This window comes from Lissotriton vulgaris, chromosome 7 (genome assembly GCF_964263255.1).
Source record: "Lissotriton vulgaris chromosome 7, aLisVul1.2, whole genome shotgun sequence".
NCBI lineage: Eukaryota > Metazoa > Chordata > Amphibia > Caudata > Salamandridae > Lissotriton > Lissotriton vulgaris.
In genome coordinates this window covers 1,392,790,571-1,392,812,719 of record NC_141695.1, presented here as the reverse complement: position 1 = coordinate 1,392,812,719, position 22,149 = coordinate 1,392,790,571, and the positions used below count along the sequence as shown (strand labels likewise).

General features: G+C 44.8%; 1 protein-coding gene across 1 annotated transcript in view; it reads right to left on the bottom strand.

Moving 5' to 3' along the window:
* The window catches only part of LOC147705699 (uncharacterized), a 101,049-nt gene that overhangs the window by 47,227 nt on the left and 31,673 nt on the right, over window positions 1–22,149 (bottom strand). Inside the window, exons 3-5 of the mRNA XM_086928972.1 lie at window positions 2,383–2,650; window positions 1,924–2,070; window positions 767–837 (exon numbers count right to left, since the gene is read on the bottom strand). Of these exons, the coding sequence (XP_086785098.1) occupies window positions 767–837; window positions 1,924–2,070; window positions 2,383–2,650 (486 nt within the window). The remainder of the gene's footprint in view (window positions 1–766; window positions 838–1,923; window positions 2,071–2,382; window positions 2,651–22,149) is intronic.

The window sequence follows — 22,149 nt, the reverse complement described above, 5'->3', positions numbered from 1 at the left end:
GAATACTTCTGCTTCAGAGGTGCCATAACAAGTGCCACTGGACCTATGTGGTTCGAAGCTGTGTTGTTTAACGCAGAGTTATGGATTTACCACGTTTGCCCCTTCACCCACCATCTTTATAGCTCAAATAGACAAGAAGTTGCTAAACAAAGCACCCCGCTTCGTGCAGGGCAGTGGCAGGCCATTTGCATGGGTTAACTGGGCAGTTTTCATGTGCTGATTGCAGTAGTCAGGAGTTACCCTGGGCCTAAGTTGTGGAACCTTTGCGAAAACAGTATCAAAGTGTGCTAAAATAGCAAAAATAACACCGAATGTGCCACATTACGTTGCATAATTTGTCTTTTTTACTGTATGATTTGTCCCCCGTGCCCCATAGTATGGTCCGCTTGGGCTATGTGAGTGAGCAGCACTGGACACTGTCCATGACTGTGATCTAGTGATAGAGATACAAGTGAGATCTTGTATTTGGAAAGCATGTCAGCACATAAATGATACTAGTCTCAGTGCACGGTCCCCAGCACTTGTACAGCAGGAGTTTCAGTCAGACAGTGATTGGTGCATTGGAAGAGCTCTATGCCGATCCCAAGACTTTATTAGCAATGGGCAATGCGGGTCAGCTCTGGAAATCTTTAATAGAGCTGTGAGTGTGGGTCCTAGTTCTTGGATGACTGGCAAGCTGCAGGACAGAATTGTGTTGTTTGTTCCTGTTGGACCTAAAGTCGTGTGGCAGGGGGTGAGAAATACGATGAATCACGTGGGTGCTCACCTGTCTCGATGGGATTTAAATTCCTTGATTCCCTTCGCAAATGGATTTTCTTCAATTTTTAATTGCGACAACTGTAGAACAAGGAGAGAAATACATTATACACTCTCAAGTTGTCAGAAACAAGAGTAGTAATGTGGTGGGTGCTACTCTGTCAACAACCAACCAACCACGACTCAGAGTGCCACCCGTTATCAACCCTTGACAAGAATCAGCTCTAGAGATACTGCTGGAGTTTGAAACCTACTACCACAGAGCATGAGGCCAATGGTAGGGATCACCTGTGACTCTCTAATAAATGTTAATTGTTTGTCTCTTTCAAACCCCCTCTGTTGAGTAGGCTGAGTCTAGGCCCAACCCTCGTTCTGTATATATGTGCTTCCATGTCTCTCACGTGAGTTTCCCCTCCAGTCTCGTAACCATTCAACCGCAGGAAAGCACTACTATTCAAAGCTGCTAACGCAGAACCTGGAGTTCCGGCAAGTGAGGATAACAATGTCCGAAGCAAGACAATAACAACCGACAAACAGTAGCACACCGTTTTTTACCTCCTGCTTATGCCTCTACCATTGCGTGCGAGACCCATTGTTAGTCACTCTCCACTTTTATCAATTTTTTATCACTTTCAGAAGCTCTAAGTACAGAATGGAGATGAAAGACGACCGTTCAATTTTTAATTAACTATAGCGGTGACTCTGTAGGTCTATGTCACGATGTCGGCGACAGAATTATCAACCTGCACAGATATGGAGTTCATAATGGCAATTTACACTATATCATCAAGGTAAGTACATATAGGACATTATAGATTTATTATTTTAGAACTACATCTACTTCCCTTGAGAAAATGTTGGTAATTGATACCATGGAGTTGATATTTGTGCAGGTTGAAATTGATTACTCAATATTGTGACGCCCTACCACCCTGCAAGGATGGATGACTTGCTGCGTCTAGTGTCATTGAGGCCTTATTGGCAGAGCACCTGAAAGACACCTTGATAAGTAAGTGATTCAACTGGAGTATCTAAATCCCACTTAAAAAGCTGTTCTCGTCTCTCTTCTGCTGATAAACAGCCACATATAACTCTGGTGCCAGTAAACTACAGTAGCCCAATCCCAGTCGCGCCCCATTGCTGAGTGAGCAAGCGGAACTTTGGTACCTTCTCATTCTGGTAGCTGGTCACTGCAATAAACGATGTCTCTGGGAAATTAAAGCAGACCGCAGCAGCTCCCAGGCAACCTCCACTCTCAGATGTGCATACCAGGCAGAGACACAGGGTGTATCGATGCATAGAGTGCAGGATCAGCTGCAGTTGCAGCAGGCGAGAAGGGTAGTGGAGAAAAAACTTAACAATGAATAAGAATCAATTGCACACATATTAATTACAAATCAAGTTAAATGTAGGACATATTGGACGGACAGAAAGCCTGACAGGAACAAGGAAAATAGAAAAAGAAAATCGCAGCAGCAGAACCGTAGAACTTTACCAGATTCTGAACCAGTGCTGTACATTCAGCAAAGAGTGGTAGAGACAGAGAAGGACAGAAAGAGAAAGGCAAAAGAGTCCCAGAACAAACCCTGAACATCCCTCTTTCCTGCAGCAACCTAAATGTCTTACGTGTCCACCTTGGTCCAGCATGTTATTTGTGACTTTGAGCTTGCTGAAGGAGACGGGGCCAGCCATCCAGTGCTGGCCCGTAGCAGGGGCTTCTGGGTGAATATACAGCCGTGCAGGCAGGTGGGCCTCGCCCTTTCCATTCCTCTGCCAGCCCCCGCTGTGCCATTTATACCGGTGGTCATCGGTGGGAACAGCCTCAACTGACAGGACATATGTGGCATTGGGGTCCAGACCACACAGGGAAACACTGAACTCTGGAAACATCCTCCTGAAACACAAAAGCAGGTCCCATTAATGGTACTGATGGTGCAGCCTCAGTGGAGGGGATGAACCTTAATTAGATTTTTGTATCCTCTGGAATCAACTCCTAGCACTGCCCCTAGAGAAAAATCCAAAGTGGATTTCTTTACCCCTAAAAAGGGCTGTGTGTGCAGACCTTAGAAAAGAAAACATACTGAGAGCAGTAATTTGAAGCCCACACATGGCCAACATGGTACACAGACAAAATATCGATTTTTAAATATCGATATACAAAAATATCGAAGTTTAAATATCGATGGGACAAAATATCGAAGGTAAGTAATATCGACAGTCTAAATATCGATATTAGTATGATATCAGTAATATCGAAGTTGTAAATATCGATGTCAATAATATCGAAATAAATAACTTCGATGTTACTAATATCAATTTTTAAATAAATTTAGTGTATATTATATTGTATTTATTATGTTTTATTATTTATTTTTAATGTAATTTAATTAAATATTGTCTTTTACTACTGTAGCGGGTTGTGGGTTTATAGGGGAATAGGGTGGGAAGTAATTTAATTATGTTAAATTAATTATTAATTAGTAGGAATTATTAATTAATTAATTGAGAATTAATTTTTAATTAATTTTAATTAATTGATTATTTGATAAATATGTTCTGTAGCGGGTTATGGGTTTATAGGGGAATAGGGTGGGAAGTAATTTAATAATAATTAATTAATTAATATATGTTTGTACATATTTAAATTAATAATTAAATGGTAATTAGTTTATATTAATTAGTTAATTAATTAATATAATTTTGTACATATTTTTAATTATTAATTAGTTGGTAATTAATTAATATTAATTAGTTAATTACATTAATTATAGTAATTTTTTAATATATATATTTTTTTATTCTTAATTAATTAATTGGGAAAAATAATATTAATTATTAAATTAAATTAATTACAGCTAATGTGCTAATATATTTACTTTATTGTTATTGTTAATTAATAATCAATTGGTAATTAAATAATATTAATTAATTTTGCGTAAAGGAGTATTTTTAGGGTTCAGGGTCAGTTTTCAGTTTTTGGGTAAAGGGGTATTTTTAGGGTTCAGGGTCAGTTTTCAGTTCTTGGGTAAAGGGGTATTTTTAGGGTTCTGGGTCAGTTTTCAGTTTTTGGGTAAAGGGGTATTTTTAGGGTTCAGGGTCAGTTTTCAGTTTTTGGGTAAAGGGGTATTTTTAGGGTTCAGGGTCAGTTTTCAGTTTTTGGGTAAAGGGGTATTTGTAGGGATAAAGGTCAGTTTTCAGTTCTTGGGTAAAGGGGTATTTTTAGGGTTCAGGGTCAGTTTTCAGTTTTTGGGTAAAGGGGTATTTTTAGGGTTCAGGGTCAGTTTTCAGTTTTTGGGTAAAGGGGTATTTTTAGGGTTCAGGGTCAGTTTTGGGTTTTTGGGGTACAGGGATATTTTTAGGGTTCAGGGTCAGTTTTGGGTTTTTGGGGTACAGGCGTACAGGGTAAAAACAAAAAAATATTACATTAAATCAATTAAATAACATTAAATTATTAAGTGTTTTATTTATTTTAAATGTATATGTATGGGGGCGTGGCCAAGATGGCGGGCTGAGAGGTCGCACTTGCCGAGAGCTCCCGGACCCCTGAATCCCTGCACCGCTTGTAACCGCTGATTCCCCCCTGGATCACGCTGCGACTGAGCCTGGTGCCCGCGGTGGAGGTGTGGAGCGACTGCTGAGCCCGGTTTGCGCCGTCGGGGGTGAGATCCTGACCGGTGAAGCCCGGGTGGAGGCCCGCTGAATGGCCCGTGTGCGAGCCGGAAGCCGCGAGTCTCCCGACCCTCGGAGCATGACGGAGCGCCCAGCCGTCTGTGTGTGAAGCCCGCAGCGGTGCATGAACTGTAGGAGTGGGAGTCAGCAGCGGCTTCGCGAACGGCTCGGAGTTGTCCGACGGCGGTTGTACGGAGCGGAGCAGAGCGGAGGTGAAGAGCGGAGGCGGAGTCGACATCGCCTCACTACGCCAGCCCGTGGATTGAAGAGGCCCGCTGGGAGAGGCCGCTCCGGCCAGTTGTCTGAGCGGAGCAGAGGAACGGGGCTCCCGGGGCGGATCTCCCCCTGAGGCTACGTTATTTATCTCACTGCCCCACCCCGGCTCAGAACCTGGCTATATGCAAATCAGTCTGTCCCTGGCCCAGTGCATCATGGGAACAGGGCAGACTAAACTACCAAGCCAATTCTTCACCAGAAAGGAGACAAGCTACCGGGGACCGGTTTCTGGCATTTCAGCCGTCTTCGGCCCGGCTTGCTTGAATCCTGATGGAGCAGTGAGAAAGGGACTCATGTCTGAGTATACCCTGCCACACCTAAAGTGGCCAAAAACGATTTAGAATTTAGAATCAGGATTCAAGCAAACCGGGCCGAAGACGGCTGTAATGCCAGAAACCGGTCCCCGGGAGCTTGTTTCCTTCCCAGTGTAAGAATTGGCTTTTGTAGTTTGGTTTGCCCTGTTCCCATCATGCACTGGGACGGGAACAGACTAATTTGCATACAGCCAGGTTCTGAAACTGGGATGGTGCAGTGAGCTAAAAAACGGTGTTGGATCTAGCCCTGATCTCTTGACTGGGTGAGAGCTTTCTGTTTTATTCAGAGACTCTGTCCCTCACCACCCCTTGTTGTAAATATTTTTGTCCACCCTAAGCGTGGAAGGGTATTCTCAGATGTGAGACCCTTGCTCATTGCACCATCAGGATTCAAGCAAACCGGGCCGAAGACGGCTGTAATGCCAGAAACCGGTCCCCGGGAGCTTGTTTCCTTCCCAGTGTAAGAATTGGCTTTTGTAGTTTGGTTTGCCCTGTTCCCATCATGCACTGGGACGGGAACAGACTAATTTGAATACAGCCAGGTTCTGAAACTGGGATGGTGCAGTGAGCTAAAAAACGGTGTTGGATCTAGCCCTGATCTCTTGACTGGGTGAGAGCTTTCTGTTTTATTCAGAGACTCTGTCCCTCACCACCCCTTGTTGTAAATATTTCATTTTACACCAGCACTAGAGGTGAGCCGGGCCCCACCGCGATGAACGGGGCGCCCTCACTGCTCTCCTCAGAGAAGCGCTCCAGTCTGCTCTGCCCCGCGGCTCGCCTGACCCCAAAATGGCGGCCCCTTAGGGCCATCGGTGCCAATGACTCCCCGGACGGACTTACGAGCTCGCGATCGGCTGCTGCCAAAGCATCGCCTGAAGAGGTTGCCCTCCTCCTGTGCCCTCCTCCTGTGCCCATCCAGCTTCAGCGTTGCTACGGCTCCTCCATATGGCCCCAGATGATGTGGGACGGCTTGTGGCGTGTTCTCCCCTCCTCCCAGGACAGCGAGACGTCTTTGCTGATGTGCCCCCACTGGCTGCCCGCCGCCCGCTGCCTCCCAATGCAGTCTATCTTCCTGGATTTTGCCTTGCCCCGTCATCGACGTTGGGGACTCGAGTGAACTTTCCCCAGGTATAAGGGCGCGGGAGACACGACCGGCGGATGGCCTTTCAGCGTTGCTCCAGTGGACCTGAGCCACATGCCTCCTCTCCCTTCCTGACTTTGATTTTTTAACTTTGCACCCTAAACCCCCCCACCCCCACCCCCCGGACTTCTCCCGGCACTTTGGGTCATACTCACTTCTTTTGGCCTGGCTGCCATTTTGCTGCTGCTCTCGACCGGTTTTTTCTCTTGACCCTGGCCGCCATCTGGTCTGTTCCCTCGTCCTTTACCCCTTTCCCTCGTTTCCCCCTTGACGATTCTCAAATGTTTCTTCCCTTTTCTGCTTTGCCTTTTCTCCATACCCTTGTATCCCTCCCTACTCCCTCCCAATCTAATATTTGTATATTTATGTATAAAGAGATAGTTCTAATCACTAGTATATGTAGTAGATGATTGTACTCTTTTTCATTCCTATGTGATGCTTAGAGTTTATCCATTTGTATCTCCTCCTTGAGTGACTTTACTACTTGTACATTTGCAATTTGTTTCTGTTCACATCTCTTCCTTGTGTGACTTTACAATGTAAACTTTTGCAAAAAAATTTCTTCCCTGTTTGTATCTTTTATGTAACTTCTGGCGTAATTCTCACCCGGCATTTTAACCTCAAGATGGCGCCTGTGAAGAAACGGGCCTGCTTTTTGAATGCCTCGCAGCAGATCCATGGGAACTTTTACCGAACTACCTACCTGCTACCCCTCCCCGCTCTACTCCTCTCCTCTTTCCTGCTACTAACCTTTGCCGTCACCTGTCCTTTCCCTAGTCCCCACCCTGTGTACCTTTGAATTTCCCGCGTCATTTGAGAGCTAGCTATTTTGTCTGATGCCCGATGGAGCTACCTGGTTTAGCTATAGGGGAGACAGGTCGGGGATTCTCTCCTTGGACGTCACCTACCCAGTAGGTTTTTAGCCAGACTTCCTTTCGTCTCTCCTGTCGTCTCTTCCCGCTTCCTCCCTCTATTTATATCTCTCCTCTCTCAATGTATTGAGACTGAACTATTTTGTCTGATGCCCGATGGAGCTACCTGGTTTAGCTATAGGGGAGATGGACCGTGGATTCCCTCCTTGGTCGTCACCTACCCAGTCGGCCTTTAGACAGATTTCATTTCATCTCTCCTTGTTGTCTCTTCCCCTATCCTCCCTTTCTCACCTTCCCTGTTCCCTCCCCTCTACGCTCCATTTATTTTGCCCTCTATGTTATTTAAATGTTTCCCATTGAGACCTAGCTATTTGGCCAAAGCCCGGTGGAGCTACCTGATACCTATAGAGGAGATGGGTTTTGGGACTTCCCCCTCGACCGTCACCTACCCAGCCGGTCTTTGGGCAGACTTTACTTCGTCTTTCTGCCGTATCTCCCTCCCATCCTGTTTTTCTGAGAACCTCTTCCCTCGACACTTGAGACCGAACTACTTTGTCTGATGCCCGATGGAGCTACCTGGGTTAGCTATAGGGGAGATGGACCGTGGATGTCCTCCTTGGTCGTCACCTACCCAGTCGGTCTTTAGACAGACTTCCTCTCGTCTCTACGGTTGTCTCTTCCCTTATCCTCACTTTCTCACCTCCCATACCCCCCACTTCTTTTCTCTTTCCTTTCTCTCCTCTCCTAATGTATTGCTGATTGTTTGAAGTAATGTGTAATTGTTGATCTTTTTCCATTATACTGTTAAACCACATTGTTGCACTTCCTTTCGTCCCTCCTGTCGTGTCCTCCCGCATCCTACCTCTATTTATGTCTCTCCTTCTCCCCTCTCTCAATGTATTGAGACTGAACTTTTTTGTCTGATGCCCGATGGAGCTACCTGGTTTATCTATAGGGGAGATGGGCCGTGGATTCCCTCCTTGGTCATCACCTACTCAGTCGGTCTTTAGACAGACTTCTTTTCGTCTCTCCGTATTGTCTCTTCCCTTATCCTCCTTTTCTCACCTCCCCTGCCCCCTCCACTACTTTTCTCTCTCCTTTCTCTCCTCTCCTAATTGTATTGCCTATTTTTTTGGGATTTATTTTATAATTGTTGAACTTTTTCTGTTACATTGTTGATTCTCATGTAAAGCGCTTTGATACCTCCGGGTCTAGCCAGCGATATATAAAACTCTTTAAATAAATAAATACATAAGTATAGCTTGTATGTTATGTTACAGTGAGCATGGGACCCACATCTGGGCATACCCTGGGCCACCTAGGCTAGGGGATTTTTAACCATAAATTGAACTCACATGGAATTTTGTGGGGGCCTTAATAGAGTTAATATTTATGTGAATGTGTTGGTGTGGGCATTGTTAAGATCACTGAACCAGGTAGCATCAACCACTGTGCTTCTTTTGCTTTGCTATTGGTATAGTTCCTTGACAGCATTGAATAGGATAGGGGATTAGTCTGACCATGAGAAAGGGTGGTAATTGGTAATCTGACATTTTCTAATCTGTACTCAGTGAAAAGAACAAATCAATACTATTGTCTGTTTCATGAATTGGTTGTTAAACAAGTAGTGTGAACCCAAGACGTTCCAAGTTCATTATCATCTCTTGTGTGTGCCCATTCAAATGGGTAATCTGCCAAGATGTTGTCATTCTCTAGGACATAGAGGTAACTGGATATTGATAGCATGTGCTATGTTGCCTAATTACACTCTGATGTAAAAGCTGGTGGGTGTTATTGGGGTGAGCTGGGGTGGGGCAAATGGCCATGAACACAACAGAGATAGTGGGACTTTTAAACACAACCCCATAATATTTTCCAATGAGTCATAACTGCCTAGATCTCCTTGCCTTTTATGTACTCAAACAATCATTATCCATGATATCAGACTTTTCCACCTATTGCACCGTAGCATTACTTTTAAAACTGTTTTTATTAAGCTTTTGCAAAGAGGGGCATGTTAGCAGTTCTATACATATGAACCTTTACAGGTTCGGATCACATCACAAGTTTTTTATAATATATATATATATCAAGCCACTGAGGTGGTGAAACGCGTAATGGCCGACGAGGAATAAACTAAAGTTTTGGCACTGATATTGGGTCCGTGTCTGCTTACCGAGGAGACGAAAGGTGGTGTGTTGCATCTGCTTTGATATATATATATATATATATATATATATATATATATATATATATATATATATATATATATCCCCAACAACCGATTTGAGGCTTCTTGATTGCCCAGTTGAAACTAAATAATCAACAACATTTCAAACCGCAATTCCAGCCAACTCCAATGCATCCTTTGTTGACCACCATCTTACCTCTCATCTACCCATCTCAGACCCACGGGCAATATCTGATTCTCCAGAATACTGCTGCCATTGTAACTTACAGTTGTCGCAGGTTAGAAAGGGCAATCAGGGGCTGTGGCCCAAGTGCACTCCCGATCCATTCATGTGCAATTATAATGGGTCTACGTCCCTACCTGGTGGCCCCATCTACAAAGGTCGACATCACTTTCAGCCAAAGGTCTGCTATGGCCTTCGTGCAGAGCCCCCTCTGCTCCTCTTTCCGCAAGGCAACCCCTTGCCCTATAGCCCAATTCTTCACATCTCTCTTCCATCTACAGTGTGACAGGCCTTCCACCAACCTCTTGTGCAACACTATGTCCCTTCGGGCCACTGCAAGCTCCAGGTCCAGGACTCTATGGTCTAAGAATCTATTACCCACATTTTTTTCTGGTGTGAGCAGATATAATTCCAACAGCAGACTTCCATTGTGAGTATGTTTTGTCTATTGATTGTGCACTCTATTTCCTGCATACCTGACACAAGCCCCTTAGCATCACACGTAAACTGGATCCATTTACTAAATTGCAGGACTATTCCATTAATGAAAGTCTCACAATGTTACCTCTCAACACAAACTAACAAAACGCTTTACAACTGTGTCTAGTTAAAAATCTCAAACATATGATTCTGTCGTAAAGTACATCAGGGCCTACTCTGAGTCTCCATTTAAGTTTCATGTTTTAGCTTGACATCTTTTTGTAATGGTGACATTTTTACATGTTTTACACTTACACAATAATGTACTTAGAAGTTATTATGCATGCAGTTCATTTCTTAGTAAGTATTATTATCAAGTTGTTTGTGCACTCTGTACAAGACTAGGCACATAGAACACTATGCCCTTGTATTAGATTGTCCAGTTGGAGACAGCTCTAAAGCTCCAGACAAACCTCTGACACAATGTGATTGGAACAGGGCTTTGAATATATAAACGGCCTCTGTGCTACATTCAGCAGAGGAGCACTTCTGCTGGGATTTTCCTGGAACACCATGCACTGTGACTCAGATGCAGACCTGCTGACTCTGACCTTTATCCTGCAAAGGACGATAGCCTGCTCTACATCAGATCGGCTTCCTGGCATATCTTACCCAGGCATGGGGGATTACGCTATTCTAATGGATTTGGCAGCGGGTACTCCCACTATGATCTTGATAGTACAGGTAGTATTAGATAAGAGTATGATCATATAATAATGTTAATATGATTGAACTGTTTATCTTTTTCACCCTTCTTGTAATACTGGTTACAATGCTTTGCTTCATCTACCTAATAATTGCAGCTCACGCTTTCTATACAAGAATACAATTGTTTCAATAAATGTTTGAAAAAACATATTCATATCTTTCATGTGTTTACCGTGGGCATGCAAAGGTAACAACAAAAGGGTAGATCTATTTCCACGATTTCCTTGGGAAATAAAGAGGGGTCATGCTCGAGGTTGCATACCATTTGGTACCCTAGTAATGTTAGGGGTTTAGATGGGGGACTACAAGCTAGCTAGGAACTGGCCAACATTTTCTGATATATTTGAACTGATATCCCATATTCTGAAGTTTATGTTGTCCAGATGCACTGTGCTACTTAATTCGTAGGAAGCGTATAACAATTCCACATGCTAACTAAAGACCAGTGGTGCAGGCTCTTGTCCTCTCGCATTGCGTCAGGGGCAACCCCTGTGAGAAGTTAGCCTGGTATATGATGTCCACTATTCTAGTGAGTTTGCAAAAACAACAGGTGATGGACCGAATGAGGATCAATATCACACATTCAACCCAGTCAAAAGATCTGGGTCCTAATCCATCGTTTTTTTGCACTCCACACCACCCTGGGTTAGACAATGGCGATATGCAAATCAGCTCTGACCCTGTGCCCCATGGGAACAGTCCAGTCCGAACTACAAAAGCCATGTCCTTCCCAGAACGGAATCAAGCATCCGAGGACCGGACCGGTTTTGAGGTAACACCTCTCATCAGCCCGGCTAGCTTGACTCCAGTGGTGTGGAGTGCCTGGGACCCACGTCTGGGCATCCCCAGTACACTTATAGCGAGTGGGCACCTTGCACCAGTCTAATCGACCCTTATTGATTGTAGGTTATAAAGTAAACCTTATAGAAAGCTATCCTAGTGGTAGCTGTGGAGAGCAGCCTTCAGGCTAAGACTTGGAGACGAGTTAAGCAAGTTGTTTTATCATTTATAATCTCTTGAGTACCAAATGAAAGCACACCACACAAGGTATATATCGAATATATATGTATTTATTCTAAACACAACCGCTCTGCACTCTTGATGAGGTCAGAGGTAAAAGTACACTACAAGGAACTTGATTAGCATACGATAAGTTGCATAGTATACGTTTTACCCTAGGGGCCTCGCAAACCATATATTAAAATAGAGGTATAAGAACCACGTGAGAGTTAGAAAGCAGGCCTGGGGCTACTCAGAACAACCAAAGGTTAGGATGTAGGAGGCCTACCGGAGACGCGTGCAGTGTCAAAACACAACCGCGGGTTACAATTGACTTTCTATGGGGAACGAACAAGTTACAATTTTAAAGATTAAGGGTACAAGGAGGTGAACTATGATGGAACCCTTTTAGACTACGACACTTGGAGAGTCAATACCCACGGGAGCACCGGAGTACTTGTGTTACGTCACCCAGGGAAGCCGGGTGCATAGGTGTATTTCCGTGTCAGGTTTCGTCATCGATTCCAATGGAGAGCTGCGAAGCAGTGCTGCAGGCGACCAGAGAAAAAGTGTCCGGGTGGATCGGAGATGTGAAGAACCTGAAAGCAGAGAAGACAGAGTCTGGGCCACTAGCCAGTGACCAGGGCGGCGATAGAAAGATGCCACCAATTGTCGGCTGATTTCAGGTGAAAAGGCGAAGTTTGTCTCTTCAGCCACGAGGTCCAGGAGGTGTCGACGATGACCAGGAGCTGGGTTCGAGCTGTCCCACAAAGGATCTAGTTGACTGCGGTGTCGGTATCCGGATTGGACCCAACAAGCCTTGGCAAATGCAACCCATGCAGGATGTCGAGATTGGCTTCGGTGCAGACCAGCAAGGTTTGTGGAACTTCTCCTTTGCAGGGAAGTTGGAGCAAGCCTGGAGCAACCAGGAAAGCAAGTTAAATCAAAGGCAGGTCTTCTTGGGGGCTCACTAGCCAACAGACTAGGAACCGCAAAGATGCGTCGAGCGGAAATGCACAAAGCAGGCCCACGGGACACTCGTGGAGTGTGGGCCTCTGAACTTCAGTGCAAAAGGTGCTCGGGCTGGGGCTTCAAGCACCCCAATGCACAAGTTTGGGATACCTCTGGAAGTCGATGCAGGTAGCAAAATGCAGGATGTCCAGGAGTTCCGGTCCCACGTCTTTCGTGTCCGCCACGGGTCTCAGCTTTGCTGGGAGCGAAGGTCAGGGTCAGAGATGTCTGGAAGCACGTGTCCTGTGTGGAATATTCTATAGGGTCCAGCGGGAGCCTCGAAAATGCAGACCGGCAAAGATGCTGTTGGTGCCTGTTTGAACAGGGTTGTCACTCCTTGACTACAAGGGAGATTTCTTCCATCTTCCAGTCGAAATTGAATATCTAAGGTCCAGGATATATGTTGCAGAGTTTCGTCCAGGGTAATCTAAAGTCCTAGGGACTGGGGTTCTATACTTATAGTAAATTTAGGGGTTGGACTAACTCTAAGGTCCCTCTTATAGGTGGACCTGGGAGGGGGTGGGGACACCCCTTCACTATTGTCCTGTTTTGCGCCAACCGGTTTGAACTGGCAAATGCATGGAGCACCCTGTGTGCCCCAGGCAGTGTCTGGAAAGCATTCACTGAATGCAGCCCTCCCTGCCCCAATACACTAAGAGCCTGTCTGGTGAGGTGCTAGCACCTCCCTGGACAGGAAACCTATTGTCCAGGCCTCCCCTGCCGGAGTTTTGTCCAGCAGCAGGAGGGACAGACTCGTGTCTGTGGCAGCAGCATCCATTTTGTGATGCTGAGGCTCTATTTAACTTTAACCGGGTAAACCAGTAACTACATGTATTCTCCCTCCAGAAGGGTGAAATGCTACCCCCGCAGCCAGAACTGGCGAGGGGTAGTATTCCAAAGTGTTTGACACCTTACACAACATGTTTTGATAAAGCCAAACCAAAGTTAGCATTAACCGCGAGGATTAGAATGCACTTAAGAGTATATGGTATGGCTATATCATAGAACAGCTATAAGGAGATGGTTCGGAAAGCTGTAGAGGGGCTCACCTCATGCTAGGGCACCCTCTCACATAAAACCAAGCACTCTACCTCCAGGATTGTCGAGGTCTGCCATAGGAGTGGCTTATAGGTCAATATGTGTCTATATAGGTATATAGATATAGGTATACTATATCTAAGTAAGGGGTTGATTACACCACCTTACCCAGGCTGTAAGAACAGACCTGTGGTGTCACTTTGGAAGGCTAACCTGGGGTGGCACAATACATGCTGCAGCCCCTGGTAGGCCTAGGGTGCACCTATGCCCTGGGTACCTATGGTATACTATACAGGTGCTCACAAGGGTGACCCAGTAACCAATCTGGTATGTACCTAAAGTACATGGTATCAATTTAGAGAGAGAACAGCTGGGCTGTGGGCCTGATTAGCATGCCCAGTGTCACACTAAAGTCGAAAAACCAGAGAATCACAGCAAAAAACGGGGGTAACCATAGAAAGCAGACCCTACTCTCCTACAACCCTTACTCTAAGTCCTCCGTAAAACAAATCTGGCTCCCCTAACAGTCTTTCTCCATGCAGCAGCTTGCTCCATCGAAGGTGCTAAAACATAAGACCATAACTCACAAATTTTGAGGGAACTATGCTGGCTCCCTTTCAAAGCTAAATTGATTTTAAAATGACACGTTTCACTCATTATACTCCCTGAAAACTAACTAGCACCTCAGGAATTGAGAATCACTCTGGATTCAAATCCAACCTCTTATTGGAGATCCTTATAACCAAAAGACAAAAACAAGTAAACCAACATCTCCTGCCAGGCACCAAGAATCTGGACTCAAATATACGCATTCTCAACTCAAATCTGGTATTATTTGAAGCAGACCCAGAACTGGCCCTATTAGACTGTACAGAGCAATTTAAAACTGTCACTCTTTTTTTGTTTTTCCGTTACTTGTGAAGTTAATTGTTTCCCATGTGGCTAGGTCTGCACTATAAAAATACAAATAATAATTAAAGGATATCAAAAAATATCAGTGAATTCGCATCTATCTCATTTGTTTGTGTCACCAGTTCTACTTTGGCACACAATTCTGATATTTACTTGAACAGTGGCTGAGCAAGTGCCAGTATCATCACCATACAGTCAGGTCTCAGTAATGGAGGAAGATGATGTCAGAGGTCCAGGACAAAAACATACTGGATGTTACAGACTATGGGGCGGATTTACAAACCTCATGTTGCTGATCAGGAGCTGGAAAATGCCATTCAGAGGGTGGCACCAGCTGATGACCTGATCATTCAAGGGCTGGTCCTAGAACTTCTGGGGCCCGGGTGAAAGGGAAGATGTGAGGCCCCTCTAATTTGCATGTAACATCCAGTCGCTGCCGGCAAGACTCGCAGGTGGGGAGTCTTGCAGGGGTGGGAGGGAGGGGGTAATTTTAAAATAAAATTAAATTACCTTCCTAGGTCTTGCGTCGTCTCTGCTCATGACCTGCTCTCCTGCTTTCCTGTGGAAGGAACAGGAGGCAGGAAGCCTCCCTCCCCTAAGCCAATCACATTGCTGAAATGGCAGCATTGTGATTGGTTGGGACGCCCACCAGCCAGGCACCTATGGGGAGGCCATTTTCTCCATGTAGGGTGCATTGCAGCCAATATGGAGAAAGGCCAGAGTGCGCATGACTGGTTTGGTCGGCCCCAGAGGGCCGACCAAACAGTCAGTGCCCTTAGCAGTAGGCAAGGCACTCCTCTCCTGCCCTAGAGCAGACCCGCCCGCCCCCAACCAAACACTTCTGCTTTCTCGTAGTGCGGGAAAAGGAAACATAAAATGGTAGTTTTAGCATTATGTATTTCTGCTTCTCGCACTGTGAGAAAGCAGTGGGGCGATGCTCCTCCACCCTAGTGGAGGAGCCGGCCTTGGTAACATCACAAGAAGTGACATCACAGAAAGTGACATCGCAGGACTATTAATCTTATTTGGCATCCCTGAAGAGACCTAACGTGGATATCAGTAACATGGACAAAAAGATAAATATACAAATGAAATAAGTCCATATATTTTAAAACTGTATTAAATGGATTACATTTATCACATTGGATGGAAAAGCTAGGTGCCCGTCTCACAAAAATGTATATTATTTACTCCTCATTAACTTATTGTTTCCAGATGAGTGCATGATACAATTTCCAGTTCTGCCTCATAAAGGGGGCGATCCTGTTGAGGTAATGAGGGGCGGGATCATTCTAAATATAAAATGATGCAAGAGAAAACCTCTCACACCATGGTTATAATTGCAAATTTCAAAAGGTTCCCTTATCGTTCTGTGACATTATTGTGCTACCTTAGGATGACATTAATACTTTAACGTAAATCCTCTCACAGTATTCCACACGCACATGCCGTAGGACAATCTTTTTTGTGTGTGGGCTCTTTACTCGCCAGAATTATGTTAAGTGCGAAAACACAACACATGTAGTACAAAATTACAAGACACAATTGCAAACAAAGATTGTACATTAATATAAAAAGACTTACAACCGAGACCACTGCTAAATCATACATTAACTTGAAGGTATGCTTCAGATTCAAGAGGTTTTCAAATCCACGTCTTTGATTTGGTGTTAGAACTGTAGGAAGTAGAAGTGGCCGCCTTTAGTGCTGGTGGAGCCCTGTGCTACAATGTTGGTGCCCCCCCAATGACTCGCTCTGCCACGGAGTCCCTCACTACCTCCTTTTAACAGTGCCCCTCAAGTCTCCATAACCACATTCTCGCTCAGATGCATTTAATTTGATTTACAGTGCCACTGATACAAGTGTAGGGTTTCAGAGAACTTTATATCACACATTACACAGATACAATCAATCATACATGTGTAAATCACAATAGGTAATGTTATTTATTTATTTATTTAGAGAGTTTTATATAGGGCTACTGGACATAAAACAAAGGACTAGGAGTCACATGACAATCATACTAGTAGGCAGTATAGTTTAATAGTGATTGATATCGAGAAACACAAACTCTGAATTTAGAATGTAATACCATGGTTGGGGGTACTCTGTAATAACCAGAATTGATTTCTGTCCAAATGAACCCTTTTTGCAACATTAGGATAAGCAAAGACTGGGGAAAAAAACCATAACACTGTAATTTATACCTTGCAGTTTGCACGCAGCTCTTAGATGACAGTTAACAACTCACTGTTCTATGTTAGGATTTTGACTTATAAACTGCAAGTAACAATAGGATCTCTCTGACAAAAGCAGTAACCCACTGGTCTATTTACATTATGTGGACTTAGTGATCTGCATGGTACATGTTCTTTGCAGCAGGCACATTAACCCTCTGTCTGCCCTACCTTTCCACAAGTCAAAACTTCCACTTAACAAAACTCCATCTCTCTCTAGGAAGAACATTAATCACCTGAGTTATCATTACATTTGTATTGTTGCCGAAAAATTGCTGGAGGCCAGGAAAGAGGCAGCAAGTGCTTTTAGAAACATAATATACTCGCAAACATGACGCCCCATCCGAAGTCAGCGCTCAGTGCGATCTCATCCATTGCACCACCCTAGAACCTTTCTGCTCAAGGGTCCTGTGACCTCAATGACAGAGTCACTGTTGCTCCAGGGTGTGCTGCTTCGTAGGCCTGCCCAAAAGACTCGAGATGAGCTTCAATTGGGGTTGTAGTGGACAGGCCTTCAAGGTTAACCCACACTTGCCAAAGCTATGGTCCACTGTTGGTGCTCAGACACCATTCTTTTAAGGTCTTTTGGGGCCTTCTGAGGTCTAGCATGGAAATGTGCTCTCTCAGGAGAGTGGTCTGGTCATGAAGGCTGAACCTGGTTCCCCTGTTCCAAATTTGGCAGTTCTGACCATAGTGCCACATCCTCTCCCCCACTGAACACCATACTGCCCCACTGAGAGAAACTCGCACTGCCGTCAACTACAACCCAATTGCGCCCGCTATAAACACCTGCAGGCGACTCAATTCAAATTAGGCACTAGACAAGAGCAATGTGCTGCCTAAAAAAAACAAGCATTGGCATAGCCAATAGGTCTCGCCATTGGGACCTTATGTGTTTAGCCAGAACTTTTGGCTATGTTGCTGAGCATTGTGGCTGCTGTGCATTATGTTGAAAAGTTATAATAACAAGCATTGGAAATGCAATAGGTCTCGCATTAGGAAAGTTTGAGCTATTGGTATTGTAAATGACACTTTTTTTATTTACGTGTTGGTTTTGAAAGTAGCAAAATTAATAGCTTTGCCAGTTACAATGTCAATAGTTTTAACTTTTGCAAATGGGACACCTATAGCATTTGTAATGCAATGTGTGTTGTATTTACGTGACTTAGATGTATTGATATTACAAATAACAATGGCTTTTAATTTTGTAAATAATTAATACTTAAATAAAAGTTAATGTAATTTATAATGGCAATAGCTTAACCGTTTGTAAATAACTTTTGTGAAGATTATGTTCAGTGTATTTTATTGTGACGACAATCCAAGAACATTGCATTTGCACCTACACACACAGAGCCACACACATGTAGATGTGGTGGTGGTGGATCTGGGGGATATGGTGGTGGTGGATGTGGTGGTGGTGGTGGATGTGGTGGTGGATGTGGTGGTGGTGGTGGATGTGGTGGTGATGGTGGTGGATGTGGGGGTGGATGTGGGGGTGGATGTGGATGTGGGGGTGGTGGTGGATGTGGTGGTGGTGGTGGAGGTGGTGGTGGTGGTGGAGGTGGTGGTGGTGGTGGATGTGGTGGTGGTGGTGGAGGTGGTCGATGTGGTGTTGATGTGGTGGATGTGGTGGTGGTGGTTGTGGATGTGGTGAAAGTGGTGGTGGATGTGGTGGTGGAAGTGATGGTGGTGGGTGTGGTGGATGCGGTGGTGGATGCGGTGGTGGATGTGGTGGTGGTGGATGCGGTGGTGGATGAGGTGGTGGATGAGGTGGTGGTGGATGCGGTGATGGATGTGGTGGTGTTGGTGGTGGATGTGGTGGTGGTGGTGGTGGATGTGGTGGTGGTGGATGTGGTGGTGGTGGTGGTGGATGTGGTGGTGGTGGATGTGGTGGTGGTGGTGGATGTGGTTGTGGTGGTGGTGGTGGATGTGGTGGTGGTGGTGGATGTGGTGGTGGATGCGGTGGTGGTGGATGCGGTGGAAGTGGTGTATGTGGTGGTGGATGTGGTGGTGGATGTCATGGTGGATGTGAAGGTGATGGATGTGATGGTGGATGTGGTGGATGTGGTGGTGGTGGATGTGATGGTGGATGTGGTGGTGATGGTGGATGTGGTGGTGTTGTGGTGGATGTGGTGGTGGTGGATGTGGTGGTTGTGGATGTGGTGGTTGTGGATGTGGTGGTTGTGGATGTGGTGGTTGTGGTGGATGCGTTGGTGGGTGAGGTGGTGGATGAGGTGGTGGATGAGGTGGTGGATGAGGTGGTGGATGAGGTGGTGGATGAGGTGGTGGATGAGGTGGTGGATGTTGTGGTGGATGTGGTGGTGGATGCGGTGGTGGATGAGGTGGTGGATGAGGTGGTGGATGAGGTGGTGGTGGTGGATGCGGTGGTGGTGGTGGATGCGGTGGTGGTGGTGGTGGATGCGGTGGTGGTGGATGTGGTGGTGGTGGATGCGGTGGTGGTGGTGGATGGGGTGGTGGTGGTGGTGGATGCGGTGGTGGTGGATGTGGTGGTGGTGGATGTGGTGGTGGATGTGGCTGTGGATGTCATGGTGGATGCGGAGGTGGATGTGATGGTGGATGTGGTGGTGGATGTGGTGGTGGATGTGGTGGTGATGGTGGATGCGATGGTGGTGGATGCGGTGGATGTGGTGATGGTGGATGCGGTGGTGGTGGTGGATGCGGCGTTCCAACCCGTCAGACAGCTAGTACTTGTGGTTTAGAACAACAGACATATGAACTTCGATTATTTCAAAAGCCAATTTCCAACATGAAAATATTACCTTGTCTGACACCGACTCTTCTCACTGTGGTAAGTGTAATGCCGATAGTTAAACAGCGCGCAGGCTCCTGTAATTATTGTTGAGCACGTTTGGCCCACACCTGAATTGCTTACTTTTTCCTCATAAGCAAAAATATCATGCAGTGCTATCCCTCTCCCGCTCAGACGCTGGAATTCCTAGATTGTATATTTTGTTTGAAGTTGATAGCCATCTGAGCTAATAGCAAGCCTCAGACCAAGATCGGACAGACTCCCAGCCGGATTCAAAGAAGGGCATGGAAAACCCCAGCAGGCAACTAAGGTTATTCGAAAGGGGCTAAGAGACGTTTTTATGGGTCGCTGCGTCCCGAGGGTGAGTGTACACGGAAGATCAGAGTAAGATCTGGCATTCGACAGGGCTGTGTTTTAGCCCCGTTGCTTTTCTCACTCTTTATCAACTCGGTGGAACAAGAATTAAAGCAAATCCATGCCGATGCCCCCCATGTAGGAGGCACCCCTATACCGGTATTGCTTTATGCCGATGATACAGTTCTTCTTTCCAGGACCCCTATAGGCCTACAAAAATTGATGGATGGTTTTTATGAATTTATACTGAAAAGGAAACTCAAAATTAACAATTCTAAAACGTTTGTCATGGTGTGTGGGAAAAAGCTGAAACTATTTAAACCCTTTTCTTTTAAGGAAAACCATATTTCAATTGTCACTAATTTCTGCTATTTGGGAGTTATATTTAATGATAGAGGATCATGGGCCCCGGAGGAAACAAATGTTAAAGCAAGAATGGGGAAAGCATCCTTAGGCGTCTTCCGCTTTGCCTCCAAAGTTGGAAGCCGCCGTATTGTTGATATGCTGACCATATACAAGCACAGATGTACTTCGATAGCACTGTACGGTTCGGGGGTATGGGGACATTGTAATGCCAAGACCCTACAAATCGAAGAAAACAAGTTTATTAAACGGCTACTTTGTCTCCCCTCCTCGGCATCTACTGTTTTAACTCATTCGGAACTAGACCTGGATTACTTGTCTGACCTCACCGGATTGAGACCACTGATGGTTTGGAAATCCATTTTTGCCAAGACGGAAACAGCATTTACCAAAGAAATTATCAAAGACTGCTTACTCTTGGACAAAGTTTCGAGTATTCGAGTATGACCCTACCTGTCTGAACATTCTAGACAAACAGGAACTTAAAAATGTCTATCTTAGGGCGAAATCGGATGTGCGAAGTTATGCTACTAGAGAATATTCTACTCATATTCTCCATCTGTCCTTGAAAGATGATAGCCGGGGTATTCCTATGTACCTTAGGGTTATCTACAGACAGTCCCATCAGTTTGTTCTTTCAAGGCTAAGATTAGGTATAGTTCATAACTTGGTTGCTTTCCCGATTATGAAATCCCACTCAGTTACCCCATGTCCATGTGACGGTTCTTCCAAACAAAGCACAATGCACTTTTTATTACTCTGTCCTTTGTATAAAGCGCAACGCACCTATTTCCTCAAGCCTATGTTCCTTAAATATTCTATGTGTACCACTGATAGCGCCCTGAGGCTTCTCTTCTCACTTTCAAGCCCAGATATATGTTTTTATACTGCCACTTTTATACTGAAATCTATCAGAGCTAGACTTAGTATGGTTTTCCCGTAATTTTATGTGTAGCAATCCCCGCAGCATGCGACAATGTTATCTTGTTTCTGCATTTTGTACATGTATATGAAATGTTTTATATTGTACACTTTTATGATGTTTTTTAAACATTCGAATAAAGTTATAAACTGAACTGGGTCGCTGCATCAGCACTTCTACTTGGAAGCATGCCAACAGAAGGTTGGTTGGGAACATTGTGCGCAAAAGTGGATTAAATGTCCAAGGTCAGGGGTGACCAGAACTAAAAACAGTGTTAAAACCTTCACTGAGGAAATCGGACAAGCTAAAGCTGTCTCAAAATGCAAAGTGCAACAAAAACGTTCCCATAAATGTGAGGTCTGCTGCTATTCACATGTGACATGGAGACCTAACCTTTCTTGCCTGAAAGTCATTTGCTTTTTTTTTTAATTTTTCTTTTTTACGGAAGACTAAATTCTAACATGTTTTACATTTTGGAAGTAAATTGTAGTCTTAAATAAAAACAAGCATTGATAAAGCTAATGGGTTTGGCATCGAGGTACTAATCTATGCAGACTGCAGTTTTGATTGTGAAATGCCTTTGTCTTAATGCATTATTACACTAAATCGAAACCCATTGTTTTTGTTAATGTTTGTTTGTTACAAGTAGCGGGCTTGTACATCTGTCCGTGTAAACATAAATGTGTACATGTGGGCATAACTCGAACACAGTTCCTGACTAAACATTAAAAAAGTCTTTCTCTGTGAAGAAACAAAAATGGATTGCTTTGAGTATACTGTGTAGGTATGATATTAAGAATATAATGATTCAGTGTACTCCTTTAGATATTTAAACTTGTCTTTGCAATACGAGTAGTCCTTAGGCAGTGACATTATACCTCAAGAATCTAATCGTATGAGTTGAGAGAGA